Below are 20,880 nucleotides of genomic sequence, written 5' to 3'. Positions count from 1 at the left end.
TCCATAGTTTGGCTTCTATGTGCATCAGGCAGTGAGCCCTTGCTGGGGAACACTAGTGACTGATAGGCCTGGAATTAGTCCTCTCTGAATTCCTCTAGATCCGACGCTGTTATACTGCTCTTGGCCTAAAGCAGAACTTGTGTCCCTTAACACTCAAATGTATCTTGGGATAAAAGTAAGGACTCTGGATATATTCCAATACACTTCTTCGGGCACAAAGCCTTGAAGGCTACATCAATAAATGACATGAATAAAGAAGAGAAACAGATGATAGGGACAGTAAGATCGTCTCTCTATGCAGTGTCCAATAACCTCAATCAGAATAGTACAAAACCATCTTGGATGGCTTTTTTCCTTTAGCATTGTACTCATATCTCAGATATGGTGACTTGGGTTCTAGATCACTGCAGTAAAGGTAAAATGGCCATAGAGTAAAGCATTAGGAATTTGGAGGATTCCCAGTGCTTATAAAAGTTGTTAATCCTATTGTACACTTACTAGAAGATGTCTAAAAAATACACATAGCTTAATTTACAAATATGTTACAATAGTAACAAAGACAACTGATCAGAGCACCATAAGAAATAAAATAAGGAAAGAGTTTAATATGTTTAAAGAATTAACAATATGTGGAACAGGGACCCCAAGTGAATACATGATGTTGGGAAAATGATGCCATAGACGTGTTCAATGCATGGTTACCATACTTTCAGTTTGTAACGAAACACAGTATTTGTGAAGCATGATTACATGCAGTAGAATGTTTGAAAAGTATGCCTGTCAATCAATTAAAACAAGTCATGAGTAGAGACTGACTCTGGCTTTTGAAAAGAATGGAGCAGCATTTTTCTCTGGGAGCACACCTCATTCTGCCCCCTGCCTTCTGTGTTATTTTCCCCATCTCAGGTCAAGTCTGGGACATGAAACTGTAAGGTTTGCATAAGGGACACTGCTCAAGAGTTTGCTGGAATGTGGTGTTCCCCAGGAATCTTTTAATCCAAGAGAGAGACAAAATTTGGGCCCCCATAAGTGGGGTCTGGAGAGAAAACCACCATAAAATACAGGTCATTCAGAGACCTGCCCAAACTTGCTCTCAGGCCAAGAATGCCCAGAAAGGACATTCCGTCTTATAAGCTTTGTAGTTCTCTGTGAGGTCAAAGTCTCAGTCTAAGAAGAATGGCCTCAGTTCAGTACAGGGAGAATCTCAGGTTGGAGGGTCAGGTCCCAGGACTGGCCAGGACCATGGTCAGGTGCCTGAGTGAATAAAGAAGTATCACTAGACCCACAAATGAGGAGGCTTTACAGACCCCTGCCCCTATTCCTAACCCCAGAGGTTCCAGGCAGAGTTATAGGGATGAGAAGCCTCTTCATTTCTCTCTGATTTCAGCGAGGGAATGGATGGAACCTCAGTTCTGAGGAGGGTGGCATCTTGGCCATCACCACTAGGAAGATGAGGACCATCAGTGCCGATGAGAGGGTCTCTCCGACCAAGGAGGAAGGCTCACAGAATGGCGCTGCCCCTGTCAAGGAGAGATGCACAAAGAAGTGCCCTGATTCCCCACTAGGGACTCTGAGAGGTGAGGGCTTCGTTTGGGGGCAGGAGGACTCAAGTCCGTAGTGCGAAGGGTCCTGGGCTCCGACAGACGGCATGGTGAGGACCCTAAGTGATGACCCAGGGACTGCTGAACGCTGAACGACGGGGTCCCCACAGAGCCCCGCCCCTTCCATTATCCCTCAGAGATCGTGCACAGGGCAGCCATAGCCGGAAGTGTCTCTGCAAAACTTCCGTGCTGGTGGCGAAGAGCTCGGACTGATGTTCAGCGTGTTCGTGTGGCTAAGAGTGGATTCTCAGGACTGATCTGTAGGCAAGGTAAGGACCTGAATGTGGACTCAAGGGACCATTCCCCCGTCCTGTAACAAAGATAACGCCCAAAGTCTCATCTCTGAGATCAGCAGGGGACAGTTCCTACAACTCTCTTAGGCTGATTTCTTTGGTACATCTTGATCTAACACATTCTGTAAGGTAAGCGATTACTTGATTCTGTAAATGAAGGAAACCTAGGCCCTAACTCCAGTCACCGGGAGAGCGCCAAGTGCGAACCAGGCATGGGGCAGTAAAGATGGCGACACAAAGCAGCACCCATGCACTGAACTCCCAGAATTCTCCCCTGCCGAAACTCTAAGAGGTGAAACTTTGTTTGGAGGCTTGTGGACACAGTTCGGGAAAGGGAGGAGTGTCCGATTCTGAGAGATATGAAGATGGGGACTCTGAATGAGGACTGTAGAACACCCCACCAGTCTTCTTCCCCCCGCCAACCCCACCCCTTCTGTCAGCTATCAGAGATCCTGGGTATCACAGCTTTGAGAGGTGAGGAAGAGAGGGCCCAAGCCACCGGATGTCCCAGTGTTCCTCCAGCAATTCTTCCCACACCTAATGAAGCTGAGCCAAATTCTGTACTTTGTGGCTGAAGATAGCATTCAGTGTTCTATAAGTAGTATAGAACGAGGCATCCCAGAGGGTGCACAGTGTATAATTCCCTGGGATTTGTGTTCTGTATGAGGAATTTAAAGATAAATCTGTGTTCTTATGTTCTTGCTACTTTTCAAAGGTTGCTTCTAAAAGCTTATAATCTAAGTGTACCAATGACATCGGTCACACTTACTGTTGTTTATCGGTCTTAAGGATAAGAGTTTTTCTGTTGTGTAAAACAAATGGGAAAGCTTCCATCTTATTTAATAAGCTGGTACAAGATAACATGGCATTACAATATGTTATTTCCTTGACAATATGAAAAAATTAAGCAGGGCAATATGTGGGATCAACAAATAGAGGGAAAGTAAGATGGATGGTATTTTGTTTCCCCATGTTTTATAGTCTGTGTTTTACAAAATTATAAGTGACCGTGTATGCTTTGTTAATTTAAAAATGTAAAATTAAATTCTAAGAAATTCATCCTTGTGCTCACAGGCTCATTTATTCCCTAAACAGTAATTGAGCTTCTGCTCATAGAAGACTCCATGCTAATACTTGGAGAACTGAGAAAAAGATCTAGCCACTCACCATAAAATTATAGAGTCGAGAAGCAGCTGTCATGTAAAGGAAATGGTGACATGACAGCAGTCAAATGTGAATTCTCTGATGCAAGGTAGTGGTGGGCCTTGGGAAAGTATAAGTCTTTCGGTGGGAATTAATTATAAGTTGAGGGCATGGCAGGCTGGATGAGGCTGTGGTAATCGTGACCAGGGACCAGGTTCTCACATGGTGGGCCGCATAGTTAAAGACAAAGCCTGGGATGGGAAACTGTCCTTAACAGTTACAGACACACTTCACTCTGTTGCATGTTGCTTTATTGTATTTCACAGGTACTGCTTTTCTTTTCTTTGTTCTTTTTCTTTACCAAATTAAAAGTTTGTGTTAGTCAACCTTGCTTCCAGCAAGCCTTTCGGCTCCATGTTTCCAACATCGTTTGCTCACTTCATGTCTGTGTGTCACGTTTTGATACCTCTTGCAATGTTCACACCCTCAGCAGCAAAAATGATGGACTCAGCGAAGGCTCAGATAATGGTTAACATCTTTTTTCCTTTAGCAAAGAGGTGTTTTTAATTTAAGATATCTATATTGTTCTGAGGCATAATACTAATGCCCACTTAATAACCTATAGTATAGTATAAACATAAATTTTATGAAAGCACTGGGAAACCAAAAAATTCGTATGACTCAATTGTGGTATGGACTTTCCTTTGGGGGTTGAGACCCAAACCTGCAGTATTTTCTGAGTCTGCCTGTGCTTTTGGGATTGTGAGTAAATCTGAGAAAAATCATGTAAAGCTGACATGGAATGTGTCCTGTGCTCTTATTCCAGTACAGGGAAACCCGGTGGAGATTAGATGCTTTAATCATCTTGTCTTCTGTCTATGGAGTTTTTCAGAAATCATGATGGCACTCCCCTGAGGTGGGATGATGCCTTGAAGCCACTGGACTGGCGCTCTCTGCCCTCGGTGGGGGAGCCAGAGCCCACGCCACTAAAAAATAATAATAATTGAAATCAAGTTATCTTGACTGTAGTTTGGCAAACAATAGGGAAGGAATAGACACTTGTGGGTGGTTAAATGAATGAAAGTGGGAGTGGTTTATGAAAAAGGGCAAGTGAGAGATAGGTAAGTTTGGGGCCCTTGAAACATTTTGGAGCTTTGTGTTACATCCACTGAGGGTGTCTCCCTCATGGTGACCTTCAGTGGCATACTCTTAACTGGGATATGCTAGTTTTCCTTGCTAACCAGTATTTTTCTGATTTATTTATTGATGAGTTTGGAGATAAGTCTACTCCTGTGAAATGACCACCACAGTTTATGCCTTAAGCATATCCATTACCTCCAGAATTTCCCTCTCATCCTTTTTAAGGTTATTTTTAATCGGAGTATAGTTGCTTTACAATATTTTGTTGGTTTCTGCCATGCATCAACATGAATCGGCCATAGGTATACATATATCCCCTCCCCCTTGAATATCCCCCCACCTCCCACTCCTTCCCACCCGTCTAGGTTTTCACAGAGCACCAGTTTGAGCTCCCTGCATCACACAGCAAATCCCCATTGGCTGTCGATGTTCCATATGGTAATGTGTATGTTTCAGTATTACTCTCGGTTTGTCCCTCCCTCTCGTCCACCCCTGTGTCACCAAGTCTGTCCTCTATGTCTGCATCTCCATCCTGCCCTGCAAATACATTCATCAATGCTGTCTCCTAGATTCCATGTATATGTGTCAGGATACGATGTTTATATTTCTCTTTCTGACTTTCTTCACTCTGTATAATAGGCCCTATGTTCACCCACTACATTGGAACTCACTGAAATATGGTCTTTTTTATGTCTGAGTAGTACTTCATTGTATACAGAAACCAGAGCTTCTTTATCCATTCGGTGATGGACATCTAGGTTGGTTCTGTGGCCTATCTGTTGTAAACAGTGTGGCAATGAACATTGGAGTACATGTGTCTTATTCAGTTATGGTTTCCTAATGGTTTATGCGCAGTAGTGGGATGGTTGAGTCATGTGGTAGTTAAGTCCAAGTTTTTAAGGAAACTTCATACTCTTCTCCATAGAGGCTGTATCAATTTACATTCCCACCAACAATGCAAGAGAGTTCCCTTTTCTCCACACCCTCTCTAGCATTTATTGTTTATAGACTTTTTGATGATGGCCATTTTGACAGATGCCATCTCACCCTTTATGTTTTGTATCTGGGATAAGAACACTTACCATAAGGTTTGACCTCTTAGTGTACAGTATAGTATTCTTAACTATAAGCTCTATATTATATAGTAGATCCCTAGAACTTATTCATTTTGTAAAATTAAACTTTGTAACTTTTGATTAATACTGAAAATTGGAATACTGCCTGCTATATCAGTGAATAAACACTGTCAGTTATCGACAGTTGCAGCCACCACGGATGGTGAACCCTGAGGGAACACAGCATGTAAAAATACAGGATACGGGCCCCAGATATGTGAAGTTCATATCAAAGGATTGATTTCAGTGAGCCCCGATTCTTACATCTTTCCATATATGGAAAAGTGCTAAATTCCTTAACCAGGGTTATCTGGTTTTCCTTCATTTATCTTAATCTTTTGATATTCAGACTACCTGCCCTTTGTTGCAAAACTTCTATGTAACCTGGCTCCTCCGCTCCCTTCTTTGGAGGAGTTCTCTCAGGGTTACTCGAGATGCTGCCTCCTGGGTTCAAGTCCTAAATGTATGTACCAAAGAGAACATACCTGTCAGCTTTTACTGTGATTTTTTTTTTCTTTTAATTTATTTATTTTAATTGGAGGCTAATTACTTTACAATATTGTAGTGGCTTTTGCCGTACATTGACATCAATCAGCCATGGGTGTACATTGTTCCCTTTCCTGACCCCCACTCCCACCTCCCTCCCCATCCCATCTCTCAGGGTCATCCCAGTGCACCAGCCCTGAGTACCCTGTCTCATGCATAGGTTGTGAATGTTTTTTAAGTCTACAATTCCTTTGCATTCACCCTCCCATAGATCATGGCAACCACCACTCTACTCTGTTTTTGTGACTTTGACCATTTTAGATTCTTCATATAAATGACATGCAGTATTTGTCCTTCTGTGTCTGGCTTATTTCACTGTAGCAGCAGGTCCTCTAGGTTTATCCATGCTGTAATAACTGGAGAGATTAGCTTCTTTTTAAGGCTGGATGGTGTTCCATTATGTGTATATTTTGCACCTTCTTTATCCATTCATCTGTCACTGGACACCTAGGATGCTTCCCTTTCTTGGCCATTGTGAGTAGTGCTGCAATGAACATGGGAGTGCAGAGCTCTCTTCGAGGTCCTGATTTCAGTTCCTTTGGATAGTAGTGGAATTGCGGAAAGTATTATGAGTTATTTTTGATTTTTTGAGGAACTGCTACACTGTTTTCCCTGTAAATTGGCTGTACCATTTTATATTCCTACCAGCAGTGTTGAATATGTAGTGTTTACTAAGAAGCTTGCAAACTGTCTGCCAAAGTGGCTCTACCATTTTGCATCACCACTACCGAGGAATGAGAGTTCTTGTTGATTCACGTCCTTACCAGCATTTGGTGTTGCCAGTCCTTTGAATGCTGGCCATTCTGAAAGGCATGTCGTGGTATCTGCTTGTTTTTTTTTTTTAATTTGCAGTTCCCTAATGGTATATGATGTGGAGCATCTTTCCATATGCTTGTTTGGCATCTCGGTATCTTCCTGGGCAAGGTATCTATTCCTATCTTTTGTCCATTTTTTATTAGATGTTAGTTTTCTTCTTATTAATATTAAGATTATTAATATTAAGAGTTCTTTGTATATTTTAGATTAGAGCCTTCATCAGACATGTTTTTTGCAAATATTTTCTCCCAGACTATGGCTCATCTTCTTGTTCTCTTGGTGTATTTTTATAGAGCAGCAGTTTAAAGGCACTGAAATCTAGCTTATCAATTATTTCTTTCATGGATCCCCATCACTTTTTTCTTTGATGATATTTTGTTGATTGGTTTGCTATGTGGCAGATAGGATCTTAATTCCCCAACCAGGGTTTGAGCTCACAGCCGTTGCACTGGAGGCACAGTGTTTGTAAAATTTTAGCTTTTTTATTTTGTGTTGGGGTATAGCAAATTAACACTATTGTGACAGTTTTCAGGTGAACAGTGAAGGGACTCAGCCATACATATACACGTATCCACTCTCCCACAAACTTCGATCAGTACTACCACATAATATTAAGCAGAGTTCCCTGTGTTATACAGTACATCCTTGTTGCTTATCCATTTTAAATATAGCAGTGTGTACATGTCCATCAGAAATCCCCTAACTATCCCTGTCCCACATCGTTCCCCAACAGCAACCATAAATTTGTTCTCTGAGACTGTAAGTCTTTCTATTTTGTAGTTAAATTCATTTGTATCATCTCTTTTTAAATTATACATCTAAGATATGTCATATAATATTTCTCCTTCTCTGTCTGAGTCACTTCAGTCAGTATGATGATCTCTAGGTCCATCATGTTGCAGATTGGCGGTTGCCACAAGAAGGGGTTGGAGGATGGATGAAATGGGTGTAAATGACCCAATGGCATAAACATTCACAACTTTCACTTACAAAATAAAGAAGCCCTAGTGTTCTTTCCTGTAGAATCCCAGGGACGGGGGAGCCTGGTGGGCTGCTGTCTATGGGGTCGCACAGAGTCGGACACGACTGAAGCGATGTAGCAGCAGCAGCAGCAGCAGGGATATAATGTACAGCATGGTGACTGTACTTAATCATTGCCATTGTTAAGTTGCCAAGTGGTTTCCTACTCTCTGCAATCCCATGGATTGTAGCTTACCAGCCTCCTCTGTCTGGAATTTTCCATGCAAGAATACTGGATTGGGTTGCCGTGTCCTCCTCCAGGGCATCTTCCCGACCCAGCAATTGAACCCGCATCTCCTGCATCTACAGGCAGATTCTTTACCACTGAGCCACCAGGGAAGCACATAGTTAATAATACTGTATTGTATATGTGAAAGTTCCTGAGAGAATATATATGTTTTTAAAGCAAGCTATAGTTATTGTGGGATTTCCTGGTGGCTCAGATGGCAAAAAATCTGCCTGCAATGTAGGAGACCTGGGTTTGATCACTTAGTCAGGAAGATCCCCTGGAGAAGGGAATGGTTACCCACTCCAGTGGGTAATTCTTACTTGGAGAATTCCATCGCTAGAGGAGCCTGGCGGGCTACCGTCCTTAGGGTCAAAAAGAGTAGAACAAGACTGAGCAACTAACACTTTCTCTTCATTTTCATAGTTGATGTACAATATTTTATGTTTCAGGGACACAACAAAGTGATTCACAATTTGTAAATGTTATGTTCCATTTATACTTGTTATAAAATATCGGTATATCCCCCTTGTTTTGCAATATACCCTTGTAGCTTATCTATTTTATACATATGAGTTTGCACCTCTTAATCTTCTATCCCTGCCCTTACCCTCCCCCTTGCTGCTCTCCCCGGTAACCACTGCTAGCTTGTTCTCTGTATCTGTGAGTCTGCTTCATCTCCCTAGTCTGTTTTTTTTTAAATTCTCCAAATAAATGGTATTGTACAGCATTTGTCTTCCTCTATCTCACCTATTTCACTTAACATAATGCCTTCCAATCAATCCATGTTCTTGAAAATGGCAAAAGTTCATTCTTTTTTATGACTGAGTAATATTCTATTGTGTGTATGTGGATCTTTTCAAATTAGTGGGTTTTTTTTTTTCATTTTTAGCAGTAATTTAAAGTAAGTTGAGTGCTGAAGAATTGATGCTTTTGAACTGTGCTGTTGGAGAAGACTCTTGAGAGTCCCTTGGACTACAAGGAGACGCAACCATTCCATTCTAAAGATCAGCGCTGGGATTTCTTTGGAAGGAGTGATGCTAAAGCTGAAACTCCAATACTTTGGCCACCTCATGTGAAGAGTTGACTCATTGGAAAAGACTCTGATGCTGGGAGGGATTGGGGGCAGGAGGAGAAGTGGAGGACAGAGGATGAGATGGCTGGATGGCATCACCGACTCGATGGATGTGAGTTTGAGTGAACTGCGGGAGTTGGTGATGGAGAGGGAGGCCTGGCGTGTGCAATTCATGGGGTCACAAAGAGTCGGACATGACTGAGCGACTAAACTGAACTGAAACTTTATTAACGCTTTAGTGCAGGTTGTTCTGACTTTAAGGTAGCATCACATGGCATACTTCTGAGTACATTCCTGAAAAATTCTTTTGTACTTATTTCTGTTTTATAGATCTATGCAACCTCTGGCACTGTGGAGGCTATCATCTGGGTTCGGATCACATAGCAATGAACAAATGGATATCAGAACTTTAGAAATCATTAAAGCAAGAGACCACAGTGATCTTAGAGTAGTGAACTGAGTGTTGCCATTAGTGTTCATGTCTGGATGATAAATTCTGTTGCAAATGCACCCTTAGGTAGTGTGAAGGGGTAGTTTTTAGGGAAATGAATTGTCAGAGAGAATACACTGCCTCAATATGGGCTGCCGTTCTTTTTCATAGTTGTGGTTTGCCAATGAAATGTATCATCCCCAACTGGACCTGTAGAATATTGTGCTGGAGGGTCCCTGCCCACCTCACTAAGTTCCTTATTAATCCATTTCAGCGCCACAGTCTGTGCTTTTTGTCTGACTCCTCACTGTCTCAGTGTGGGCTCAAAGGTCCAGCCAAAACTCCTGATTATCTGGTGGCTGGGAAGGACTATCTCTTCATCTCACACTGGCTCTGCCAGACACAGGTGCCTTCTTAATAAACAGGGAGGTTGGACCTGGGTGGGGTCACTGGCAGAGAGTAGATGAGGCTGGAGGGGAAGGGGAAACAAGCAGTGGAAACCCTTAGACTCAGACAAGCATCGAGTACCTGATGGAGACCATCCAAATTAGTGGGTTTTTTTTTTTTTTTTCTTTCAGATATACACCCGGGAGTGGGTTTTCTGGGTAATGGGTTAGTTCTGTTTTTAGATTTTGAGGACCCTCCTTACTGTTATCCATGGTGGCTGCACCAATTGACATTCCCACCAACAGTGTACAGATCGTGTCCACATGCTCACCAACATTTGTTACTCCTGTTCTTTTTGGATGATAGCCCTTCTGATAGGTATAAGATAATACCTCATTGTGGTTTAAATTTGCATTCATATGATGATTAACGATGTTGAACATCTTTTCATGTGCCTCTTAGCCAGCTGTATGTCTTCTTTAGAAAAATGTGTACTTAAGTCTTCTGCCCATCTTTTTCTTGATTTTTTTAAAACTGTTATATCAACTATTTATATATTTTGGATATTAACCCCTTATTGGTTATATCATTGGCAAGTATTTTCTCCCATATGGGAGGTTGGCTTTTCATATTGTTGATGGTTTCCTTTGCTGTGCAAAAGCTTTTAACTTTAATTTGCTTTTATTTCCCTAGCTTTAGGAGACAGATCCAAAAAACTATTGCTATGATTTATGTCAAAGAATGTTCTGCTCATATTATCTTCTAAGAGTTTTATGGTTTCCACTCTTATAGCTAGGTCTTTAATCCCTTTTCAGTTTACTTTTGTATATAGTGTTAGAGAATATACTGACCTCATTCTTTGAGAGCTACATGTCAAAGAATGAGATTAGAGCATAAATACAATTTGGTAATGTCAGAAAATTAAATGTGCTTTTACATTTGAGCCAGTAATTCAGTGTTTTCGGAAATTAACTCTGAAAAGACATGCACAACCATATGAAAATACGTAAATGCCTATGCACATGTTAATTGAGGGAACATGATATATCCACAGAGTGGAGTACTACGAAGCTATAAAAAGGAATGAGTACAATTTTGTAAACTAATATGGAGTGCTTCCATGATAGATATAGATATATAAAAGAATGTGGGAGTCTGGGGCTAATGTTGATGATACCAAGTGCAGTGCCTTCCCATTCTGGTATGAAGAGGCTTTGACAGCTGAAGAAGGAGAGCCAGAGCCAGAGCTGCAGCAATTGCTCCTATGGTGCCAAGGCCAGTACACTTTCCAGAGCATGTCCAAATTTCCTCCCACCCCTAGTGAAGTCTGAGCAGATACTTCACATTGCATTTCAAGAAAGCAGGCAATCTTCCCACTAGTGGAGGGCCACGGTGGGGCTCATGGAAATTCAGCATATAAGGTATTTGTGTTCCTATACAATATGCACAAATTGGAGGTTTTTCTTTTCTCTGTTTTTAAATGTTGTTCCCTTTAATTAAAGATGTGTTTAGCTTCAGAATCCAAGTATACTAATGGCAGAGCTCCCACATGTACTGCAGATTATCAAGTCGAAAAATAAGAAATTTCGTATTACATAGCACAGACTGAAATCCTTGAATCATTTCTTGTCATTCGGAACAAGCTAACATGATATTGGAATATGGTTTTTTTTTTGTGAAAATGGAAATTTTTCCACAGTGAAGTCTGTGAGATTATCAGATACAGAAAAAAATCTTAAGAGGTATTCACTTCTTCATTTGTTTTATTTGTTTTAGTCTTTCTTTGTAAAATTGAAGTTTATTTACCTGGATTGGCTTCACTTATTTAAGAATGTGGGAGAAGTGAAATCCCAGTAAATTGCTTTCTTGCACACTTGCACTGTAATTGTTCAAATATCAATTTAGCATCTGCTCTTTGGAAGGCTTCTGGGTGGTTTTGGGGATGCTAAGAAAAATAAACTCAACCCCTTCTTATAGAATTCTAGAGTCTAAGAGCAGCATTCATCTAAAGTAGCTGGTGAACTGAGATCTAGGGGCCCAATAAAAATGAGGTGTAAGGAGGTGAGGGGATTGAGGGCTTCCTCATGAGGAGTCTAGTGTAAATACACTGAGGCAAGGCACTTGGAGACTTTAGGACAATAAAAGTCTGGCAGTGGAAGGTAGTTTTAAGTTAGGCTACAGGGCTAGCCCACCAGGGAGGCTGTGGAAACACTGAATAGGGGTCAGACCCTCAGATGGCGGGTCTCAAAGTTGAGAGACTTAAGCCTGGAATGGAAAACTACCCCGAATAATTGCTATGGAATTATGGGGCGTCCTAGGTGGCTGAGTGGTAAAGAACCCGCCCACCAATGCAGGAGACATGGGTTAAATCCCTGGGTCAGGAAGCTGCCCCTGGAAGAGGAAATGGCTACGCAGTCCAGTATTTTTGCCTGGAGAATCCCATGGACAGAGCAATCTGTTCAGTCCATGGGGTAGAAAAGGGTCAGACAGGACCGAGTGACTAAAGAGCAACACGAGTAGACCAGAGAGAAATCCCCCCTGGAGTGGGGATGGACTGTGCCCTGTGCTCCTGTCCCAGTGCCCGTGAACACAGTGCACAACCTAGATGTTTCATGCACATCATCTCCAAGGAGATTCTGTGAAATAAAAGTAGTAGAATGAACCCGGAAACTCAGAAGCCAGTGGGCTGACACTCTTTTCTGTGACTCATGGAAACAGAGCTCGTTTTACTGAAAGGGCATTCCATTCAGTGTTTTTGGCTACATTGATAATTCCACCAAAGTCTGTGAGGTGAGTCTATTTTAGGTGATGGTGAAATTGATGAAGATGGGGGCTTATTTTATTTAGTTACTTATTTATTTGGCTATGCTTGGTCTTATCTTTGGCACACAGGATCCTTGATCTTCCTTGCAGCCTGGGAGTTCTTTAGTTGCAGCATGAGGAATGTTTCAGTTGTGGCATATAGGATCTTTAGTTGTGGCTTGTGAACTGTTAGTTGCGGCGAAGCTGTGGCATGTGGGACCTAGTTCCCTGATCAGCAGTGGAACCCAGGCCTCCTGCATTGGGAGTGCAGAGTCTTAACCCCTGGACCACTAAGGAAGTCTCTAGGAGTTGTTCAGATGAAAGAGCAGCCGGGAAGGAAGACAGAATTAGTCTCAGAATCAAATTTAGAGTCTTTGAATTTCTTTCAGTTAAAAAAGTACCCCCATACTCAAAATACGATCTAGTAGTGGAAATGAAAGATTCTTTCTAAACAGCATTTTGGACTGATTTGGTGTTTCATGTCCGAGAATGCCACAGATTCTCTGACATCTCCTGCATTTAAAAGATTCCTCAGGGTCGGTGGTATCCTCCAGGATGAAACTAATCATACTCATAGTAAAAACAGATATTGTGTAAAGTCCAGTGTAGTCCAGGCCATGTGCCAGGTGCTTTAGCTACATGCCACTAGCCCTACAAAAGCCACTTCACCTGAGGTTCCCCGAGTTTGGGGATGGACCCAAGTCCACACAACTGATAAGAGACAGAGCTGGGACTAGAGCGCTGGTCTGAATTTGTCCACAGCATGTACCCTTCCACTTGTCCTGGCCTGAGGTGCTCATGAGTCAGTAAATTCACTGTCTTCTAGCACTCCAACATGTATCTTGAGTGACAGAAAGGACTCGGTGACGAAAAAAATGGGATGGAATACATAGCCAAGGCAATACAAACACCAAAATAATTAAGAGGTGTGAATAAAGGAGAGAAGGAGATAATGCTCAGTTAGCAAATGATCACCTGCATGTGGAAATTCAGACACCCTCAAGTGATCGAGGGCTTACAAGATTATCTGGCGTTATCCTTCTATGTAGAAAGTAAACATTTTATTTGTTTTAATTAAAAATAGTTATTTCTATTTATTTTTTGACTGCTGGGGGTCTTAGTTGTGACACTTGGAATCTTTGTTGCCACATACAGGCTCTTTAGTTGTGGAATGTGAGATTTTAGTTGTGGCAGGAGAACTCTTAGTTGTTGGATGTGAGATTTTTAGTTGTGGCATGTGGGATCAAGTTACCTGACTAGGGATCAAACCTAGGACCCCTGCATTGGGAGCGCATAACCACTGGACAAACAGGGAGGTGCCGAGAGTAAATATTTTAGAACTACCCTAAATCTGGGGACTCAGATGGTACCGAATGCGCCTGCAATGCAGGAGACCTGGGTTCGATCTCTGGGTTGGGCACAATCCCTGGTGGAGGGCATGTAACACACTTCAGTATTCTTGCCTGGAGAATCTGCATGGACAGAGGAGCCTGCCGGGCTACAGTACATGGGGTCACAAAGAGTGGAACATGACAGCGGTTAAGCACACACTCTAAATCTGGCTGAAGAGCAGGAATATATCACCTCTATCTCTTTGACATCATAACATCTATCCTGAGTTCCTTAATTTCTGCTGCATTTTCCTAATCTTACATCACTTTTGGGACCGAGACCCATTTTCTCCAAGATTTGCTAGAGGGTGACTGCTCACTGTTTGTAGGAATATGCATTCCCCAGGAAGCCTTTAATCGAGGGACAGAAGCTGATATGGGAACCTCCATGAAGGAGGAATAAGGAGACAATCACCCCTGAATATAGTGGTCACCCAAAGACTAAGAAGAGGAATCTTAGCTCAGTAGAAGGAGCAGTCCCAGGCTGTGGTAGATGTAGTGAGGATGCTGAGCAAGAGGAATCAGAAGGACTCAAGTTGCATCCCCACTGTCTATTCTCAGAGGCCCTGATGGACTAGGATCATATGAGCATCATCCTGACTTCCAACTTGGAATTCTCAGGAGACTAGGACCTTGATGTAAGACAAGAAGCTTCATAAAACAGAGTGGAGTTACAGGATTCGTCATATGTCAATGTGAAGACCTGAAAGTGTACTCACAGTAGCACACCCTGTAAAAGGAGGCCCTGGAAAATCACTGATGCTGTGGTCCCTAGGAAGCTTGGGCACAGATGTCTGGTTGATTTCAGTCTAGAAAGTTTTAGCGAGGTGAGACCTCTGTCTAATACAATCGGCTGCAGTTTCCAAGAGCGAGGGACCTGAATCCAAGGAGGACCTCACATGCAATGCTGAGTGTTAGCAGGGACCCCTGCAGACGGAGCCAAACAGAATTCTGTAAATTCTTAGCCCTGAGAAGCCCACAGGAGCTACATCTGAGTGGTCCGCTCATTCAACCTGTGTGATCTTAGGGAGGGCTGAGTCTCCTCTAGCCAGATCAGAACCCAGATCTGCAGATGGGGGTGTCTTGAACATAACTGAACATAAGGTGAAGACCATCAGTGCTAGTGAGAGGATCTCTCCCCCAACGAAGGAGGCTCACAGAATGGCAACCCACCTGACAAGCAGAGATGCTCAGGGCAGAGCTGGCCTCCCACCACTAGGCACTTGGGAAGGCAAGGGCTTTGTTTGGGAGCTGGAAGACTCGGGTTCATAGGAGGCGGCATCCTGGGCTTTGATACAGTGCACAAGGAAGACCCAAGGACGGATGAATATTGAGCTACTGGGGTTCCCGTAGCACGCTGTGCCTGCTGTTATCCCTGAGGGACCCCACGTAAGACCTTACGCAGCCCCCCTCCACTTCCGCTTTGAAAGTCAGCGGATTAACCAGTAGCCGCGGTGACTGTTTGGCAGAGACTTAGTGTCCAGGACTCGTCCAGAACCAAGGTGAGGACCTGAATGGAGCTGAAGGGACTTTCCCAACCCTCCTAGTAATAAAAGTGACCCATCCACATCCCACCCCTGTGATACGGCTCTTATGAGTCTCTCGGAGCTATCGGCTGAATATGGTCTAGAGTGTCTCAGGCTACGGTGTTGGTCTGTGGGGGTAGGCCCGGATTCTACCCCTGGAGGAGCTCTAGGACCTAGATGAGGGCCCTGAGGGCTGAGGAGCAGACTTCGACACCGCCAAGGGGGCCACACTGAGCGGCCCCCCTATACTGGGCTCTAGGATGCCCCGGGTAGAGCTGGCCAATTGTGGTGCCCCCTGGTGTCCACTGGAGGTGGTTTGGGGGAAGTGAGAGCCTTGCTGTAATGGAATAAACCCAGTTCAACAAAGGGACCTAGTCCCCAACAATATTAATGGCTGTGACACTGCGTCAGGATGGGGGTTCCTCCCATAAGAAATGGAGTCACAGAAAGCGCCAGTCCTATTTTGAGGACTGGGAGAATCGGGCGTTTTGACATGACATTTCCCAGATCATCTCAGGGAAGTGAGAGACCAGGTCAAAGTGGGGAGCGTCAGGTTGGGAAGGGAGAGTTTCAGGTTCCCTTGTGGGATGGTGAGAACCTCTGGGGCTGTGGGGATGTTCCACACCACATCATTCAGACCACATCCTCCCTGTCATCATCCCTTTGAGACCTCAGGAATACATGGCGGTTCCCACTGCGGGCTAAAGGGGGAAAGCAACACCCCTCAGACCACTCCGCCCTGGTCCGAGGGGTGTGGTCAGCAGATTTTTTACAAAAAAAAAATCTGAGAAATTTTTCTCTGGTCAGAGAAATTTTACACACTGTCATAAGTCAAATGTAGACCTTGGTTGCTTCTGTGTACTGGCTATTGTAAAGAGTGCTGCAACGATCACTGGAGTACAAGTGTTTTTTAAGTTACTGTTTCCTCAGGGAATGTGCCCAGTAATGGGATTGTTGGCTGATGTGGTCATTTTAGTCCTGATTTTTTATGCAGAGTGAATTAAGTCAGAAAGAGGAAAGCCAAAATTGTATATTAACACATATACATGGATTTCAGAAAGATGGTACTGATGAACCTATTTGCAGGGCAGCAGTGGAGATGCAGACATAGAGAACACACTCGTGGACACAGTGGGAGAAAGAGAGGGAGGGACAGACTGAGAGAGTAACATTGAAAACATACACATTACCATATATGAAATAGATAACCGGTGGGAATTAGTCATATGACACAGAGAGCTCAAACCCAGTGCTCTGTAATAGCTTAGAGGAGTGGGATGGGGTGGGAGGTGCGAGGGAGTTTCAAGAGGGAGGGGACATAAGCTATACCTATGGTTCATTCTTATTGATGTGCGGCTGAAACAAACACAATACTGTAAAGTGATCATCCTCCAATCAATAGTAAATACATTTAATTTTAAAAAGACAGAGGAAAAGAGAAGCAAAAAAATACTATAGGCCTTGAATTGGGATCTGTGTGGGACCACAGGGACATCAACCTGCCTGTAACAGCACCTGTTCTTAGAAGACTGTGTTGGTAAGATAAGGTCATCTTAACTTCCTCCTGTTGGAACACAGAGTGATTGGCTTTTACTATCACCCAGGCATCAATTCAGGAGAAAGTGGAGCTTCTCTGCCAGGAGCCCAGTTGAGGAACCTGAGTGAGTACTCAATGCATTTATCCCAACCCTTGGATTTCAGCCCAGGAAATCTCAGGGAAGGACTGTCAGGTTGAGCATCTACTTCACTGCTTTATAGCAAGTGTAGGGGAGGGGAAATGTCTAGTCTGAAGGTGTAGCCACCAGTCAGCACATGGAGAATGGTGCCCAATGTTTTAAGGAGCCAAGGTAAGGACCTTGAATGATGATCCCAGTGAACTCGGGATGGAAAAAACCCTACTGAGTTCTCAGCACTGGGTATCCCCTTGGAGGGAGGTGGACTGAGGCATCCTTTCACTTGCTTCTGGATCATGTGGAGGTCTAAAGTGTCTGTATCAGAGTAGCAGAGAGAAGGGTGCCCAGGCTCCACCAGGACTTGACATGGTAATACTAAAGATGAGCTGAGAGGACCCCACTGCTGGGACCTGCTGTCACCGCAGTAAATCCAAAGCAGGGCTGAGAGGATGCAGAGGAAATGTCTAAGGCCTCTGTTCTTCCTCTGTGGGATTATGTGGGGACAGGCTGAGCAGGAAAACAGGAGGCTTGTGGGTTCCTAGGGCAGTGTCCTCAAGGACACCTGCAGAGGTGGCCTTTGATGAAGCCAAGGTAGAATCTCCCTGTTTTAAGGTGCTCATGTCACCTCATTCTCCATCCTCCAGGTGCCCCAATCTCCTGTCTACTGGCCCAGAATCCTGCCTTTAGTCCCTGACCACAGCCATCATGCCCCATGGGCAGAAGAGTAAGGTCCGTGCTCGTGAGAAACGTCACCAGGCCTGGTCTGAGACCCAGGTTCTTCATGATCAGGCCACCACATCTCGGGGAGAAGAGACCACCTCCTCCTCCCTTCCTTATTCAGAGAGTGCTCCCTCAAGCTCGTCTGCTGCTGGCACCCCCAAGGGGCGTCAGGGAGCCCAAGGCACCACCAGTGCTGCTGCAGGTGCTATACCCAAAAGATCTGGTGGTGGTGGCACAGCATGCTCGAGATCTGGTGTAGGTGCCAGGGGCCAAGTTCAGGAACGTGAAAATTCCTCCCAGGCCTCAGCTGCTGCTGCGAGCTCTCACAGAGATCTTCTGACCAAGAAGGCACAGATGTTGGTGCAGCACATGCTGTATAAGTATAAGATGAGGGAGCTCATTAAGAGGTCTGAAATGCTGAAGGCAATCGGTAGAAGGTACATGAAGCAATTCCCAGAGATCCTCAGCAGGGCCTCTGAGCACATGGAGATTGTGTTTGGCCTGGTGCTGAAGGAAGTCAGACCCAACAGTCACTGCTATACCCTGGTGAGCAACCTAGATTTCAGCGACAGTGAGTCTATGAGAGGTGACTTGGGGCTGCCTAAGAATGGTCTTCTAATGCCTCTGCTGAGTTTCATCTACCTGAATGGCCCCCGTATCTCTGAGGAGCACATCTGGAAGTTCCTGAATATTCTGGGCATCTATGATGGAAGAAGGCACTTCATCTTTGGAGACACCAGGAAGCTCATCACAGAAGATCTGGTGCAGGAAGAGTACCTGGAGTACCGCCAGGTGCCTGGCAGCAATCCCCCTCGCTATGAGTTCCTCTGGGGTCCTAAAGCGCTTACAGAAACCAACAAGAATAAAGTCATGGAGTTTTTGGCCAAGGTCAATGATACAGTCCCTGATGCCTGCCTGGCGCAGTATGAGGAGTCTTTCAGACAGGAAGTAGAGAGCACTGGGGCCAGAGCTGCAGCCAGGGTTGGCACTTCTGCCTCGGGCATGGCTGGCACTTCTGCCTCGGGCATGGCTGGCACTTCTGCCTCGGGCATGGCTGCCACTTCTGCCTCGGGCATGGCTGCCACTTCTGCCTCGGGCATGGCTGGCACTTCTGCTTTGGGCATGGCTGGCACTTCTGCCTTGGGCATGGCTGGCACTTTTGCTTCGGGCATGGCTGGCATGTCTGCCTGGGTTACTGCAGGCATGTCTGCCTCGGTCTGGGATGGCCCTTCTGCTGCAGCCCAGGCTGAGTATCTTGCCTCAGCCAGGCCTGGCATTTCTGCTGCAGCCAGTGCTGGCCCTTCTGCTTCAGCCAGTGTGCACGCTAGGGCTGCATCCAGCCACTCATCTCGCCCCTAGTGTGGTCTGAAGGCCGTTCTTCACTTTGTGGTCAGAAAAGCCTGTCAACCTGTGTTCCTGTGATTTCTCCACCCTCTTCCTCGGTTTTAGTTCTTTGTTTTTTCAACAGAAAGTTTATTTAGGTTCATGATACAAGTATTTGAGTAAAATGGGTCACACACACTTTGCTGTTTGTCAGATTTATGAGTAACAATTTTGTTTTTTGAAATGCATATTGGAAATCCTCATATCACTTTTGTGATCCCGGATGAGAATAACATCACTTTAGGATAAGAATATCCTTAGAAATGTGAAAGACACCACACTAATAGAAGCTCAGAACATAGATACATAGAGAGATAGCCAAAAGTTCTTCAATTTTTGGTTTGTTTTACTCTGTTTAGTCTCCCTTTTTGTAAATATAAAAGATATATGCTTGGATCTGCTTATGGTTTTCAAGATTGTTTGAAAATATAAATTAAAGCAAATGATTTATTTGTGGCTCTTCTTTTACACAAACATTAATTGAGCATCTGCTTTTAAGAAGTCTTTCATGCCTGTACTGGCGATGTTTAGTCAAGGAAACTCCCAGTTTCTGCCCATTCAATTATAGTTTCCAGGGAAGCTGTCATTCTATGGAAGAGGCTGAGAGACTCTCTACTTCAAGAAGAACAAAAAAAAAAGCAGGGTAAAGAGTGGGTGGAGAGAATGTATTAATTTGGTTTCATTGCTAAGCAGAATTTTGGCTGATTGGGGAGGTTGGGTCATTTTTTTTTTTTTTCTTTTGGTTAGAACACTGCATAGTTTCTGACATCTGATAGGTGCAAAAAAAGAAAAGAAACCCAGCTGATGTAACATCTGAGGTCAAGATCATCGTAATAACTGCGATTGCCCCTAATTTCTCAATAGAGACAGGTGCTGTGACAGATGCTTTCCATAAATACCTGACAAGGCAGGGTTTATCAAACTCCACAGTGGAGAGCCCAAGGCTCATAGAGCTAGAGTTTGGTTTTGTGCCAAAATACTTAAGGCTGGTAAATGACAGAGCTAGGACTAGACTGCTCTAAACTACTGTAGCGTACATACTGTTCTTCTCCCCCCACCCTGAGACATACCCTTGTCTTGTCTTTTAAACAAGTACTTTTAACATTTGATATTTCATTTCCCTTGTGGCTCAGCTGGTAAAGAATCCTCCTGCAATGTGGGAGACCTGGGTTTGATCCCTGGGTTGGGAAGATCCCCTGGAGAAGGGAAAAGCTACCCACTCCAGTATTCTGGCCTGGAGAATTCCATGGACTCCATGGACTGTACAGTCCATGGGGTCACAGAGTCAGACGTGACTTTCACTTTCACATGGTAATTCTCTCTTTTGGACTTCCCTGATGGCCCAGGGAAGTCCAGATGGTAAAAGCCTCTGCCAGCAATGCAGGAGACCCTATTTAGATCCCTGGATTGGGAAGATCCCCTGGAGAAGGAAATGGCAACCCACTCCAGTACTCTTGCCTGGAAAATCTCATGGACAGAGGAGCCTGATAGGCTATAGCCCATGGGGTCACAAAGAGTCGGACACGACTGAGCAACTTCACTTTCACTTCTCACTTGTCCTTTTTCTTATTTATTTATTTGGCTGTGCTAGAT

At 44.1% G+C, this 20,880-nt stretch overlaps 1 protein-coding gene and 1 pseudogene across 2 annotated transcripts; one reads left to right on the top strand and one right to left on the bottom strand.

The window, feature by feature from the left end:
* Window positions 1-1,396: 1,396 nt before the first annotated feature.
* Window positions 1,397-19,733, top strand: LOC133243531 (melanoma-associated antigen B4-like). Of its 2 annotated transcripts, none has more exons than XM_061410512.1 (3): window positions 1,397-1,870; window positions 17,116-17,172; window positions 17,829-19,733. In XM_061410512.1, the coding sequence occupies exon 3, from the start codon at window positions 17,890-17,892 to the stop codon at window positions 19,261-19,263; it is 1,374 nt and encodes a 457-aa protein (XP_061266496.1). In that variant the 5' UTR covers window positions 1,397-1,870; window positions 17,116-17,172; window positions 17,829-17,889; the 3' UTR covers window positions 19,264-19,733. The 2 variants fall into 2 exon arrangements, with proteins under 2 accessions (XP_061266496.1, XP_061266497.1); XM_061410513.1 differs by lacking the exon at window positions 1,397-1,870 and adding an exon at window positions 14,851-15,487.
* On the bottom strand, window positions 8,052-10,064 carry LOC133242666 (ubiquitin-conjugating enzyme E2 D3-like; annotated as a pseudogene).
* Window positions 19,734-20,880: the final 1,147 nt, after the last annotated feature.

Source organism: Bos javanicus, chromosome X (assembly GCF_032452875.1).
Source record: "Bos javanicus breed banteng chromosome X, ARS-OSU_banteng_1.0, whole genome shotgun sequence".
NCBI lineage: Eukaryota > Metazoa > Chordata > Mammalia > Artiodactyla > Bovidae > Bos > Bos javanicus.
Note: the sequence above shows the minus strand (reverse complement) of the source record. Positions and strands in the feature narration are given on the sequence as shown.

Excerpts from the sequence above, each read along its gene's own strand:
- LOC133243531 (XM_061410512.1), top strand. The coding sequence starts at position 17,890 with ATGCCCCATGGGCAGAAGAGTAAGGTCCGTGCTCGTGAGAAACGTCAC.